This window comes from Lactuca serriola, chromosome 6, assembly GCF_051521515.1.
Source record: "Lactuca serriola cultivar US96UC23 chromosome 6, Lser_US96UC23_V15, whole genome shotgun sequence".
NCBI classification, from domain to species: domain Eukaryota; kingdom Viridiplantae; phylum Streptophyta; class Magnoliopsida; order Asterales; family Asteraceae; genus Lactuca; species Lactuca serriola.
Genome location: NC_136413.1, coordinates 99,601,446 through 99,617,251, shown reverse-complemented (window position 1 = coordinate 99,617,251; position 15,806 = coordinate 99,601,446). Strand labels below are relative to the sequence as shown.

Here is a 15,806-nt window from a genome sequence, read left to right as displayed (position 1 = left end):
ACATTTTCATTTGTGTTTATGTAGAGATTGCACAAGATTTAAATATGTTACATATGGATGACAATGATATGGGGATGAGACCAATGGAAGATTAGATTATGAGTTTATGAAGTTTATTAGTTTGATTGATTTTAAAGTTTAAAGTATGATTTTTGTTGTTACGGTAATACTTTTGTATGTTTGTCTTAAAATTGTTTAACTTTTGTTGGTGAACTTGATTTATATGCTAGTTGCTTTTATTTGGAAAATTAATTTTTGCAAATTGCAAGTTATAATATTATACATCAATGTAGATTAGTTAGGCATGAAACGGAAAGATATTAATTTTGCAAGTTATAATATTATACATTAATGTAGATTACTTATTATACTCTATGCAATTAAAATTATACCGGTCCAAATGGGTCCAAAAACCGGAAAACCCGGACCTGGACCCGGACACGGACACGGACATGGACACGACTCATCCGGTCACCATGGTCCACAAAATTCTCCATAACCAGTCCGGGCCGGTCCAAATGCTCACCCCTAATTGGCGGTATCACTCTCGCTTCAACGAGTGGGTTGATTGGTTTCACTAACCCACTTCATCGTCTCTCTCTACTTTCTCTTTCTTATTTTCTCTTGTATCATGTGTTTTAAAACTTGTTGTTTTATATTTTTTTTTAATTGAGAGGGTTGAGTGAGTTCAAAAAGATAGGATTTTCGTGTGTTGTGGGTTGGGAAAGATGAAAAAAAAAAAAAAAAAGACAAAAATTGATGTGACATTGGATTCGGTGGAAATGACTCTCTCCTCCCTTACAAGCGTATTTAGTTTTACAAAAGAAAAAAAATAAAAAAAAAAAAAAAAAAGAAAGTCGAATAAGCTTGTATGAAATAAAAGTGGGGACCCATGTACGAAGAAGAGAATATTCTATTTAGTCTTTCAAACGCGTAGATAAAAAAAAATCAACCAAAATTATAAACCACCAAAGTATATGTGGCTCTCAAGGCTTCACATCACATATCAGTTATCACTCATCTCCTGCCTTTTTAACCTCCTTCAACCAAACTTTCCATTCAGCAATGGCGACTTCATCCATCACTGCAACTAATTCCTTTTCTTCCTCCTTCCATGGAAGCTGGGGCAGCACCATAGCCGGTGAAGATTACTCCACCATGCTCACAAAGACAACTACGGTTAAATTCCGAAAAAATCCATTAAGTTTTGGCCCAATGATGGGAAACGTGAATGAAGGGAAAGGACTTTTTGCACCATTAGTTGTCATCACTCGTAACATAGTCGGAAAGAAACGCTTCAATCAGCTTAGAGGAAAAGCAATTGCTCTACACTCACAGGTATATAATATATAGTCTTTGAAATAACAAATTACACAACTGACCTTATTCTTTTCAGGTAATCACCGAGTTTTGTAAATCGATAGGGGCCGATTCCAAGCAACGGCAAGGGCTCATTCGTCTAGCGAAAAAGAACGGCGAGAGACTTGGATTCTTAGCTTAGCATACTTTTAGTTTTTCATAGTTTCTATCAAGATCAATATTTTTTTCTCATATCTATATATATATATATATATATATCATCGAAAAGTTTAGCTTTAATATGTTGGTAATCATGATTTGAGGAATGGCTTCCAGAATTGGAAAAATGATAACAGATGACAAAATTCAAAATTGAACATAAGATACGATAGTAATTAGTAAATAGTATCTAACAAGTGACTTATATTGTATGACTTTACACATTGTACTGACCTTTTGATGTTCTTGTCTTGGAATCATCCTGAATCACATTCACAAAAAAGGGCAGAATTGGAATAAAGAAATATATATATATATATATATATATATATATATATATATATATATATATATATATATATATATATATATATATATATAAGATCAAAGATAATGAGATTTACATGGAAGTTGTAGATAATCTTATCTGTCACGTCTATAATTTCCTTCCACTTTCTTCCGATGCTCATCTACAGAAGACAAGTCAAAAATATTCACTTTGAGCTTTAGAAACATTCATAAAGAAACTCCAGACTCCAGTACAAATAGATTTAAATATTTAATACCTGAGCAGCCTCATTAGCTGCATTTTTAGTCCACAGAGAAAGTTTGTCCTGCCTTTGACGAACGCTAGCAACCACACCACATATTTCATCAGCTTCATCAAACTGCTCTCCGATTAAAGCCATTAACTACACCAAGAAATTGTTTACAATTTACACACAAAGGTAAAAAGTTTAAAGGTAAAGGAAGAAGGAGATGTACATACTGTTTCAAGCCACATAGTTTCAAGGGTAGGCTTTCTGCTACTAGTAACTGTCCATTTCCCCCCACTAGCACACTCTGGATCTTCCCATTTAGGTTCAACCCCAGCTTTGAACAAATGAAAATCAGCATTTGCTGGTAATTTGCTTGGCTTGAACACCTGATCGTATAAACTGCAATAAATTTCGTCATCAATTAACTTAATGGGTTTATTTTGATAGATTTTAAGTTCATCTATCTGTTAGATTCACCTCCATTTTGTTTATTAAACACCTAATTGAAAATTAGATCGTTTTAGCAAAGTAATTCGCATCAATTATTATAATAATCAAACCAAAAATCTCTAACAATGGAATGGGAACATAGAAAAAGGTTCATCCAGATAAATCTTATTTACTGCATTTACAGAAAACAACAAATAGTGATTGGCGTTTACCACCAAAACTCTTCGACAGTTTCGAAAGTGTAGACCTTGCGAAGGTTGTTGCCCCAAGCAGCGCCTTGTTTAGGTTTTGATTGATTATCGATCCAAAACGTCCATTTCTTCTCTAACTTATGGGGCTGCTTATCAACTACCTCCGCCGCTGCTCCGCTGGCGTCACTCGCCATTATTCTTCTCTCCGGCTCCCACCAAAAAAGAAGATCCAAGACTGGTAGCTTAAGGAAGATGTTATATATATATATATATATATATATATATATATATATATATATATATATATATGGTCGGCCCAATTAGGCTTCTCGCTATAAATACCTGAAACATCCCAAATAAATAAATAAATAAAATGTACTCCCGTAGGCATGTTTGCATTTGAGTCCCAAAGTCATGTTTGATTTATTAATATTTTTATTGAAATTGTTTATTAGATTACCGCTGTGTTTGGGTAAAAGTTTTTGTGATTTTTAAAAAGAGTGTTTATTAGATTATTACTTTTAGGAAAAACTATTTTTAAAAAGTATGATAAGAAAAACTGTTTTTTTAAAAGTAAAATGGCTAAAAAGCTAAAAAATTAGGATTTTTTAGCTTTTTGAAAGCTTTATTTTTTTCTATCTAAAAAGTTGTTTTAAAAAACATTTTTTAAATACAGGAACACTTTTTTAGCTTATTAGCTTTTTGAAAAGCTAATAAAATAATAAGCTCATTTCAAAAGCTTTCCCAAACACCCACTATACCTTGGCTAAATAATAATTTTTAAAAATATTAGGCATGTCTACCAATTGTCGATATGATTCGTGACCCAACATAAAACCGACATGAAGATAAAAGGGTTTGGTTTGAATTTTTCAACCCGCCAATCTGTTTATTAAACGGGTTGGTATATGGGTTTGCCAAAAACATACGGGTTGACCCACCAACCCATTTAGGATATATATATATATATATATATATATATATATATATATATATATATATATATTAGTTTATAACCCGTGGGAACCACGGTTACAAAATTAATTAAACTTTGTAAGTAAAAATTCAAAACTATTAATTAATTATTTTAAATAACTTATTATTTAAGATATACTTTTTTAGTTATATATAAAATTAGAACCATTGATTCACATAAATATATAAAATTATATCATCTTATAATTTGTGTAAATTTTATTTTATTATAATTTGTATAAATTTTATTTTATTTTTTATTCAAATGTTATTATTTAATGTAATTAAAATGAGAAATTTAAATTTTGAATTTTGAAATTTAAAAGGAGAATCAATAGATTGACAAGTGGCATAATATTAATTACAAAGCTTAAAATGGTGACACATGGCAAAAGAACTACTCTTTTATTAGTGTATATATATATATATATATATATATATATATATAAGTCCCTAATCTGCTTGTGTATCGGTTAGATTCGTTTGTTGGTGCGGAATCTCAATCAAACGGATGATATCAGATCAAATAGAAGAGAATGAGAAGAAGAAGATGATGAATCTTGTATGTATTGATATGAATGAAGATCTGGATATAAGATTCACACTAACACACATAAACTCCTCTATTCTCTTCTGTTCATCAATCTACTCCTCACCCCTTACACCTATATTTATACATAAGAAACATAGGCTTGGTGAACATGGGCCGTGAATGGGTTTACGGACGTAAACCTGTTTACGGCCGTAAACAAAACCGTAAACACGTATACGACCGTAAACACCAAGTTGTTTACGGTCCAAGACACAAAAATACATTTTTCTAGAAAAATGTAAACTATAAATCATATTTTTGACCCAACAATCTCCCCCTTGGTTTATATCTTTCTTTTATTAATTGACCCAACAAGCTCCCCCTAAAAAGTAGCTGGCTTTTGTTGTTAATCTTCAGTTGGAGATTGGCTTCAGCATTTATCTTCAATGACTTCACAGCTTTAAGATGAACCTGATGAATCTTTAATGAATGACTTCATCTTGAGAACTTGGACAATTTTTCAAGATTTGGCATTGAACACACATTAGGTGAGGAGGCTTGACGTACTGATTCTTGAAAGATAGCGCTTTCAGCTTGACAATCTTTAGAGAGAATATTAGAGAGAACAAATCTTCTAGATCACTTCAGCAGGTTTAAGATAGAAGCAGACTGATTGAGGAGGCTTCAATGCAATCTGTCACATAATCTTCAATTTCAGCTTTACCTTGCTTCTAGGATTGAAAGATTGAATGTCGAAAGAATAATCTTCATGTCTTGCTCCTTCGAATGAGAATTCTTCGATGATCACGGATGAAGCCTTGGCTCAGAAATCTTCGATTCAGTCTCCATGAGTCTTATCTATACCTGAAATCACTTTTCAAGACAAAACAAAACTAAAGGAAAACATAGCACACAAAAAATATTTTTGGATTTTTCATATTTTCTGGAAAAATAAAACGTAAATAAAAATATTTTTGGATTTTTTGATTTTTTTGAAAAAGAAATAAAACAGAAATAACACTATATATATATATATATATATATATATATATATATATATATATATAGCAATGAGTTCTATGGAAAACAAATAACTAGGGCAACATACGTTGGAACCAATAATCAAACGACACGTGTCCATTTCTTTATTCACAAGTAATGTCTTGTGGAAGTTATTTATGTGGTTACCCTAAAGTGATGTGTTGTCATGTTTTCATTGGTTCAAGCATGTGTTGCCCTAATCCTTCATTTTCCATATAACACTTCCCTATATATATATATATATATATATATATATATATATATATATATATATATATATATATATATATATATATAATTCTCCCCCTAAATTTGTGCATAGAGGAAAACTATGAACAAATTTAACAAAAACAAAAATATTTGGGATCAAAGTTTTGAGACAACCTGAACTTGTTTATCAGTACCTTCACCTTCATAAATAGATCTGGTCAATTGCCGGTATTGTGGTCCACTTAAACACGAATGATATTGACAAAATTTTCCAAATATACCATTTAGCTGAAAACGACCACAGGATATTGTTGTCCACCTAAATTGAGCAGCGAGATCTACAGACAATCTGTATGTAACACCCCGAGATTCAGGTATATTCCTTTCATCCTTGTTCTTTATTGTTTGGGCATGTTTAGTCCTTGAGTGGAGGGTTTGTAGCAAGTGAGTACGCTTGGCGTACCAGAGGGGTACGTTGCGCGTACTCACGCGCTTAATTTGGACGCAGAGTCGCCAAGGTATGATGGGCGTACCTAGAGTTACGACGGGCGTACCCGGCCCAGGTGCAAAAACCCTAATCCTCCTTGTGCACTATCTAAAGGGTGTTATGGCTCATTCCTTAGCCTCCATATCAGTGAGTGAAACCCTAAAAGAGAGCCCCATCGTTCTTAGTGTGTGAGAGTGTTGAATTGAGCTTGTTGGTGCTTTAGTGGCTTAGTGAAGAAGAAGGAAGGGAGTTCTTGGAGGCTAAAGCTTGAGGTGCCATTTTGGATCTGAGATCTGTAGAGGAAAGGGCTACACTTGGAGGTATAAAGTTTAAAACTTTCCTCTTCTTTTGGTTGTTGTTGTATGTGTCCTTTTTAGGGCTAAAAACCCCAAAGGTGGAGACTTTATGAGTGTAAAGTGCTCCATGGTCCAAGATCTGTCCCTTTTCAGTGTTACTAGTGATTTAGAGCCATAAAGTTCCCATCTTGGATGTTACTTTGGAGTCATGCATGTGTTTTAAGCCTTCTAGAGTTTAAGGATGGATCATTTTGGGAGATGGTGACTTGTTCAGCCATGCAAAGGCTTAAAGTCATCAAATTTATGGATTAAGGGGCTTAGATGGGGTCAGATCTAAAATATGGATGTAGGTTCTATGTTATGGCAGTTGCCGCCAGAGTCTGTAATGCGTATCGGGGCAAGTGTGTGTGTAAATATCTATGATAGTCTTCGGTGCATGAGTTAGTGAACATAGTGTGGCGTTGTAATGAGAATGAGAGTATAGGGTGATGCTATGGGGAGCCGTAGTATTCGCCAGTCATAGGGTGTTGTGATGCTACGGGGAGCCGTAGTACTCACAAGTCAGAGAGAGAGAGAGAGAGTCGTGATGCTGCGGGGAGCCGTCGTATTCGCCAGTCAGAGGGTGTTGTGATGCTACGGGGAGTCGTAGTACTTACAAGTCAAAGGGAGGGAGTCGTGGTACTACGGGGAGCCGTAGTACTCACTAGTTAGTTGGCATTGTGATACTACGGGTAGCCGTAGTACTCACTAGTCAGAGGTTGTCGTAATGATGCGGGAGAATAGGCGCTGCAGACGCCAGAGGTTAGAGCTGAGTCGATTTTCTATTGGATTGTTTTTTTATGAGAAAAAGGGAATTTCGTGACTTGCGTGTCACTGGGCCGTGATAGTGGTCATGGGGAGGAAGTTAGTGAGATATTTTGGATCATGTTATGTGTGACCATTGGGGGTTCAGCTGCGGGGCCAAAAGCTGACCTGGTGCTCGGTATCGAAGATGAATATGAGTAATGAGCTAGAGTTTACCATGGTGATGTCTGTGGACACTTCAGAACGAGCGAACGATTCAGACGCTCGAGGGTATGTTTCGGGCATGTGTATTAGATTTCGGGGGGGAAATTATGGCCCGTATTTGCCCTTGGCAGAGTTTCCTACAACAACAGCCATCATTAGTGCATCAGTATGCCATCCTTTGAGCTGTTGTAAGGAAGGGGATATCGGACCCCATTTGCTGGGGAGAGGTAGAGCAACATGTGATGGGAAGTACAGAGATCGTGCTTCAGACGTCAAAGCAGATACCGTAGGTCAGGCAGAGGTTGTTGATCGCTCAGAGTCGCCAGGAGAGTTATGCGGACAGGCGCCGGTCCGAGCTCGAATTTCAGGTCGGTGATTTGATGCTCCTGAAGGTATCTCTTTGGAAAGGAGTGATCCGATTCAGGAAGAGGGGTAAGCTGGGACCCCGGTTTATTGGACCGTTTAGAGTGATCGCAAGGGTAGGCAGGGTAGCGTATCGCTTGGAGCTACCTGCAGAGTTGGGTCAGATTCATTACACCTTTCACGTGTCGCAATTGTGGAAGTGTATAGCCGATGAGTCGGCAGTGGTGCCATTGGGGGATATTCAGGTGGATGTGAGCCTGAATTATGCTGAAAGACCGGTGGCGATCAGAGATCGGAAGATCAAGGTTTTGAGGAACAAGGAAGTACCTTTGGTTTTAGGTTCAGTGGCAACATCGAAAGGGGGTCTGAGATGACTTGTGAGTCAGAGTCGGAGATGCGAGGGCAGCATCCAGAGTTGTTCGAGGAATGAGACTTCGGGGGCGAAGTCTAGTTCTAGTGGGGGAGAATTATAACACCCCGAGATTCAGGTATATTCCTTTCATCCTTGTTCTTTATTGTTTAGGCATGTTTAGTCCTTGAGTGGAGGGTTTGTAGCAAGTGAGTATGTGTTGGATAAGGTGTCTAAGTCCATAACTTATTTGGTACATACTTGACCCGACCCGGCATGGTCCATTTGGGTTGCACTTCACCCGAACTATTTATGGATAATTTTATGAGAGTTATACACATATGTTTATTAATATATTGTAAGTTATAATATATTAATATGAAGTTATTTAATTAGTCTTAGTCTTAAATTAATTATGAATTAATTTAGAGATTAAAAGGAAGACTAATTAAATTGTGGGCTATTGTTTTATATGGTGTGGGCTAACACTCATTTGTTAATGGGCTAGGCTTATATGGAAGTCCATGGATGATCCATGGAGCTTTTAACCCATGGATCCTTGGAAAAGGAAAGGTCATGGGTTATTAGGGTTTCACCCTAACCATGCACACTATATAAGCATGCTTATGTTGCATGAAATATCCACTAGTGTGTGTGCTTGTGTGTGGCCGAAAATTACAAGTGTGTACACTCTCTAAAGTTTTCCAAGTGTTTGTGGTGATTTGTGATTTCCATTTGAGGCATTCACACTATTGGTGCTTGGCTCTCAAACTCCAAAGGAATCAAACTCATTCAAAGGTATGTAATCTCATCTAATTCTTTTATGTTTAAAAGTACCCCATGCCATGTTAGATAGGTTATGAACCTTGGAAAAATATTATTTTGCATGTATTTAGACAAACATAGATCCAAGGTTTATTAGGGTTGCATGCACACTTAGGAAGTGTTAGATTGCTCAAAACCCAACAGTATGTTGGGCGTACCAGAGGGGTACACTGCGCGTACTCACGCGCTTAATGTGGATGCGGAGTCGCCAAGGTACGCTGGGCGTACCTAGAGTTACGCCGGGCATACCCGGCCCAGGTGCAAAAACCCTAATCCTCCTTGTGCACTATTTAAAGGGTGTTATGGCTCATTCCTTAGCCTCCATATCAGTGAGTGGAACCCTAAAAGAGAGCCCCATCGTTCTTAGTGTGTGAGAGTGTTGAATTGAGCTTGTTGGTGCTTTAGTGGCTTAGTGAAGAAGAAGGAAGGGAGTTCTCGGAGGCTAAAGCTTGAGGTGCCATTTTGGATCTGAGATCTGCAGAGGAAAGGGCTACACTTGGAGGTATAAAGTTCAAAACTTTCCTCTTCTTTTGGTTGTTGTTGTATGTGTCCTTTTTAGGGCCAAAAAACCCCAAAGGTGGAGACTTTATGAGTGTAAAGTGCTCCATGGTCCGAGATCTGTCCGTTTTCAGTGTTACTAGTGATTTAGAGCCATAAAGTTCCCATCTTGGATGTTACTTTGGAGTCATGCATGTGTTTTAAGCCTTCTAAAGTTGAACGATGGATCATTTTGGGAGATGGTGACTTGTTCAGCCATGCAAAGGCTTAAAGTCATCAACTTTATGGAATAAGGGGCTTAGATGGGGTCAGATCTAAAATATGGACGTAGGTCTTAACTGTTTAAGACCTCAAGAGCAAAAGGGCTGAAGCAGGTCGGATATCTCGATCACGCAAAGGAGGCAACATATGGCTAACAGACAGAAAGAAAGAAAATAACCTTCTACAGACCTAATTTATCGGAATTCCCCAGTCACCCCATCAATACCGGAATTAAGGACAAAATCCGCACATCGAGAAAAAGTTAATCCACAGTTCTAGATACGGGTTCTTTTAGTGTGACCAGTAGATTCTCATGCATATCTCCCTGCTCAACCTAGCGAGCGTCGTGTTATTAGGCTAAACGGATCTAACTAGTTCAATATTTGTCAAGTCCTTGAGTTCCTTAAGTTCAAATCTTCCCAGTCAAGTCTATTTAGAATCATTCGTGCCTATCGACACATCGAGCATAGAGCGTAGACAATTTATCTTTGGTACGTTATGCAGATTCAGATTGCCCATTATCACTTGATAATATCACTCCCCAACACATCACCTACAAGCAAGATTATCAGTAACATCTTTTTGATTTTTTGATTTTTATTGTTTTTGGATTTTTGAATTCATAAGTTTTTTGTTTATTTCTCCCCCTAAGTTTGTACATGGGTGAGAATGAAATCACGAAAATGTGCAAATTTAAACTAATCTAACCAAAAATAAAAAATAGAAGATAAGAATTAAAAAATAAAAATAAAGTATAAAACTTAAACTAAGTAAAAAGGTAAAATAAAAAATAAAATTAATCCTCAAAATGAATCATTTTCAAAAATCCCACAAGAACATCGAATCGAGCTTTGTTAAAAGGCTTCGTGAACAGATCTGCCACATTATTAGCAGTGGGAACCTGTTCCAGCCGGATAAGTGAAAATTCATAACAATCTCTGATAAAATGAATTTTGATATCAATGTGCTTGGTTTTTGAGTGTTGGACAGGATTTTTAGCAATTTGAATTGCGGCCTTATTATCACAGTAGATAGGGGTTTCTAGATAATTCAAACCGTAATCCAACAGCTGATGTTGGATCCAGATGACTTGAGAGCAACAGGCAGATGCAACAACGTATTCCGCTTCAGCTGTTGAAGTTGAGACAATGTGTTGCTTCTTGCACTGCCATGACACCAGCCGATCTCCAAGATATTGACACCCTCCTAAAGTAGATTTCCTGTCAAGCTCACAACCTCCATAATTACTGTCAGCAAAAGCATATAAATCAAATTCAGAATTTTTCGGATACTAAAGACCCAATTTTGGGCTGCCTTTAATATACCGAAAAATTCTTTTGACAGCAATAAGATGTGAAAATTTAGGATTAGCCTGATAACCTGCGCATTGACACAGCGCAAACATGATGTCTAGTCGGCTTGCAGTAAGATACATCAACGATCCAATCATCGATCTATAGTGTGTCTGATCTATGGATTCGCCATCAGTATCTGGAGTTAGAAGAGGTCTTTCAGCCATCGCCGTCGATGCAGGCTTAGCATCTTGAAACCCGAACTTCTCAAGAATATCCTCCACATACTTGGCTTGCTATAGCAGGATTCCGATTGAATTTTGTTTGACCTGAAGCCCCAGAAACATGGTCATTTCTCCCAACGAACTCATCTCGAACCACTTTTTCATAACACCTTCAAACTCCTTGCATAGTTGCGGACTGGTAGACCCGAAGATAATATTGTCAACGTAGATTTGAACCAAAATCTAATCATTACCAACGTGCTTGATGAACAAAGTTTGATCGACAGTGCCACGAGAGTATCCATGCTCGAGTAAGTGCTTTGTAAGAGTCGCATACCACGCTCGAGGAGCTTGATGTAACCCATACAATGCCTTATCCAACTTGTAGACAAGATTAGGAAACTTCGAGTTAACAAACCCAGTGGGCTGATCAACATAGATTTCTTCCTTCACCTTGCCATACAAGAAGGTTGTCTTGACGTCCATTTGATAAACCGTGAAGTTCTTATAAGAGGCATATGCAAGGAAGATACGAATAGCCTCCAAACGAGCTACTGGAGCATAAACCTCAGTATAATCAAGACCCTCGACTTGTCGAAACCCGCGAACCACCAATCTAGCTTTATTTCGCACTATAACCCCTGAATCATCCTGCTTGTTTCGATAGACCCAACGTGTGTCAAGAGACTTTTTGCCCTTTGGTAACTCAACCAATTTCCAAACCCCGAGTTTTTCAAACTGATTCAACTCTTCATGCATAGCATCTACCCAGTTGGGCTCATTCAGAGCCATTTCAACATTATTGGGCTTTATTTGAGAGATAAAGAAAGAGTAGAGACATGTATTGACATCTCCACTTTGACTTCTGGTTTTAACGTCATCGCCCAACTGACCAATGATGTTCTCGATCGGATGATCGCTTTGAATTCTTGAGGGTATCTCATGGCTGATATCATTAAGCGAGACGGGAATATTGTGAATATTGACACCTCATTCATTTGCTAATTGTCTTACACTGGATGACTCTGCTGCAAACTCATTAGAAATGTATTCAGGAAAGAGTAGTTCCATAAAAGTTAAAGTGACAGTGGAAGCATCTCTAGACATGAACTCTCTTTCAATAGGAGTGAGTAGTGTAGCCTCAGCATCTGGAGTATCATTCTGAACTGGAGATTTTGGACTATCAGGTGGTACAAATGACTCCCCCTCAGGCGAAGCAGAGGACTCCCCCTCAGATGGTGAAGAGGATACCGTTGGGGGTCTGTAGACAACTTCTTCGTCTTCGTCTTCAGAAACATTCTTCGAACCAGAGAAAGACCCAGATGAGCTATCCGAAGACACATTTATGGACTTGAAAAGAGATGTATAATCAAATAACCAATCCGGACCCACTCGAGCATCCGTTTCGTTCTCCTCTAACCAACGCACATCATAGGATTCCACAATCTGCTTTGTCTTCTTATTGTAGACCCTATATGCGGTGCACGCAGCATACCCTATGAAGTAACAATCATCGGCTTTGGAATTAAACTTTGGGTTGGACTCTAGGTGAAAAAGGGTGCAAGGGCAGCCAAATACATGAAAATGACTGACTGATGGCTTGTGACCATATAGAATCTCATACGGAATCTTCATCTGAGCTTTTTTGATCAACACACGATTCTGAACGTAGCAAGCTGTGTTGATCACGTCGGCCCAAAAAAAACTAGTAACTTGGAGTCACACAACATCGTCCTTGTAGCGTCTTTTAAGGTTCTATTTCTCCTTTTAGCAACACCATTTTGTTGAGGTGTGTGAGCAGAGATGTATTGATGCATAATCCCCTTTTCTGCGCAAAAGTGATCAAGAATAGAATTCTTGAACTCTGTTCTGTTGTCAGTACGAAGCGCCTTCACCCGATTGTTGGTTTGGTTCTCAATTAGCACTCTGAACTTCTTTATCGGTTCTGCAACCCCAACTTTGTTAGATAAGAAGAAGACCCATGTAAAATGAGAGAAATCATCAATCACAACCAGACAGTATGAATTTTTGTTGATGCTAAGGACGTTGACCGGACCGAACAAGTCCATGTATAATAATTAGAGTAGCTGACTGATTGAGTTAACCTGTTTTGGCAGGTGTGGTTTTCTGTGATGTTTACCCTAGGCACATAACACACACTTTTCAAAAGTTATGAAGTCTCTGACAGGTAAACCACGAACCATCTCATTCTTTACAAGACGATTTAGGTTTTTGGCGTTAGCATGACCGAGTCTTCGGTGCCATAGCATTGCATTTTGTTCTAAGATCTTTGAAAAGAGGCATGTAACGTGTTCTGGAAGATTGATATTCATATCAATAATGTAAGCATTCCCATCCCTATTAGATTTTACAAGAATCCACTCTTCTGGGATGACAAAGCCTGGCTTGAGAATCATACATTCCTTGTCAGTGAAATGTGTAGAATAGCCTTTATCGCATATCTAAGACACACTCAACAAACTATGCTTTAACTCGGGAGCAAAGTTGACATTCTCGAAACTTAACACTCCATTTGTAACGGTTCCTCTCTGAGTGATCTTGCCACCTTCTCCACCCTCAAAGGAAACATATCCCCTATTAAAAGATTGAATGTTGTTCAGTTGGGAGATATCTCCTGTCATATGCCGGGAGCAGCCGCTGTCGACGAACCAAGGTCTGACGACATTCCCCCGCAATTGTCCCTGCAAAATGTGCGGGATCATTCAGATTTGGGAACCCAGGTCATCACTTTCCTGGGTTGACCCGTTGCTTTTTCAGATTTATCATTATTTACTAATTTTCCATATGATACTGATGATGGATTGGAACTTATTTTGGGCAGCCATTGATAATTGGGTTTTCTAACAGTCATCGATGGTTTTGAAATAGAATTTTTATCAGTTTGCCTTCAGCACCTAGGTTTTCTACCTGAATTGGTTGAAGACCCAGAGCTGCTCTTTAATGATACCGATCTTGGCTGAGCCATGTTCGGTTTTGGCAAACTGTTCGGGACTTTGTTATGAAAGACCCTTTTATTATTTTGAAGAACTCCCCGTTTTCTACTATGATCATCCCTCCAATCATCATTCTGAGAACGAGTTTTAGAGGACTTTCTAGTTAAAGACCTTCCTCTAAATTCGTTCTCTCCTCTTTGTGACATATAATGTACAAACATTCTATTAGGATAATTCCTAGCTATATGACCACCAATGCCACAATTGAAACAAATATGTTTGTTATTGTTAAAACCTGTACTACTCTTTTCAGATTTGTTTTCCATACCGACACCCTTGCTTTTCTCACATGAATATGAACAAGAAGTAGGTTTTGAGATAAGTGAGGGTGTATCAGATGGAGAAACTTGTGAAAATTATGGTTTTTTATTAGAATCATCACAAACATCAGAATTGTCAACCATATCATCAAACACTTTAAAAACATTCAAACAGTATCAGAAGGTGTAGAAAAATCACACAAAACATTGTTACTTTCAACATCAGAAAAATTAAAGTCTTTATTTAAAACTAAAACTTCAGGTTCAGACTCAGTTTTATTTTCAGAAACCGATCCTTCAACTTTGGGCTTTGACTGATTTAAGGATTGATCTGCAGGAGAAGTAGAAATGTTAGTACTTTCAACATTAATAAATCCTCCCGAAACAAAACCAGATGGCTTGCAATAAACCATGAATGGTTCATTGGCAATCTCCTTCTTGGACAAAGTTTGAAACTGATATGAACGATTGAAAGGAGGAGGCACTTTATCATACCCTAGACCCTTTGACTAATTATGTTTAAATTGCATGAAGTGGTCTATCATGTTGGCAACTACTTCACTTGATACACCAAATTTTCTAAAATCGAAATCAGCAGTCTCAAATTCGCTCTTTAATGTGTCAAGTTCAATAATTAATTCAACGTTCTGTCTCTTTATGTAGTCATAATTCTCACATTTATTACGGTAGTCTTCCTGAAGTCTTCTAAAGTCCTTTATTTTAGTTTCTAACTGGGCCTTAAGGGTTTTTTGTCCTTTTCGAAGTTGATAGCCCCCAAATCTAAGGTCCTCTACTTCTCTACGTAATGTTTCTATTTCTTCATGAAGAATTTTAACATAATTAATACAAGCTTGAGAGCAAGAAGGCAAACTTACCTTATTTTTCTTCGGTTCAGAAGTAGAAGATACCATCAACGCAAACTGAAGCTCCGTCATCTTCTCTTCAGCATCAACACTCTCCACAGAAGCTTCATCTTTGACTTGGGCTAGGTGTGCATTTTCATATTTTGATGTATTCAAGGCCTGCATCTGGTCCTCCCAGTCAAATTATTGAGAAACCATAGCTTTCTCGTTGTTGACTTGGGCACCTCCCCGATTGTTTCCCATCGCAACCATTGTCCTATCGTTGTTCAATCTTCGATCCGACATTGGGCACTCATGAGCAAAATGACTTGGCTCGTGACAACTGAAACAACGTAGCTTTCCCTTGTTGAACCCTACCTTCTTATCGGCACTCATACACCAGTTGTTCTTCCTGGTCTTCTTAGCAAATTGCTTCACCCTGAATACTGCCATGGCAATTTGACATGTAATATCCATTTCTTCCACGTCTTCTGGATGAATTTGATCCAAATCAACAAATGACAATTGTGGTGGAAGATCTCCAGCTACAAGAGCATTGTAGCAGTTAACAAGCCTTGTGGCGAGAGCAAGATTTTCATCACACTCCTTAGCACTTGAGGAAGAAGCCCCA

The 15,806-nt window shown here is 37.8% G+C and overlaps 2 protein-coding genes across 2 annotated transcripts; one reads left to right on the top strand and one right to left on the bottom strand.

Annotated features, from left to right (window-relative positions):
* The first annotated feature begins 987 nt into the window (after nucleotides 1-987).
* Nucleotides 988-1,599, top strand: LOC145056572 (protein PROTON GRADIENT REGULATION 5, chloroplastic-like). Its single transcript, XM_079004261.1, has 2 exons — nucleotides 988-1,338; nucleotides 1,397-1,599. Exons 1-2 carry the CDS (start codon nucleotides 1,066-1,068, stop codon nucleotides 1,499-1,501), a joined length of 378 nt encoding a protein of 125 aa, XP_078860387.1. The 5' UTR covers nucleotides 988-1,065; the 3' UTR covers nucleotides 1,502-1,599.
* Nucleotides 1,600-1,616: 17 nt separating this feature from the next.
* LOC145056571 (eukaryotic translation initiation factor-like) lies at nucleotides 1,617-2,941 on the bottom strand. The gene is made up of 5 exons (XM_079004260.1): nucleotides 2,720-2,941; nucleotides 2,288-2,456; nucleotides 2,085-2,210; nucleotides 1,923-1,988; nucleotides 1,617-1,780 (listed from the first exon to the last, which is right to left on the bottom strand). Exons 1-5 carry the CDS (start codon nucleotides 2,890-2,892, stop codon nucleotides 1,736-1,738), a joined length of 579 nt encoding a protein of 192 aa, XP_078860386.1. The 5' UTR covers nucleotides 2,893-2,941; the 3' UTR covers nucleotides 1,617-1,735.
* Between the last annotated feature and the right edge of the window lie 12,865 nt (nucleotides 2,942-15,806).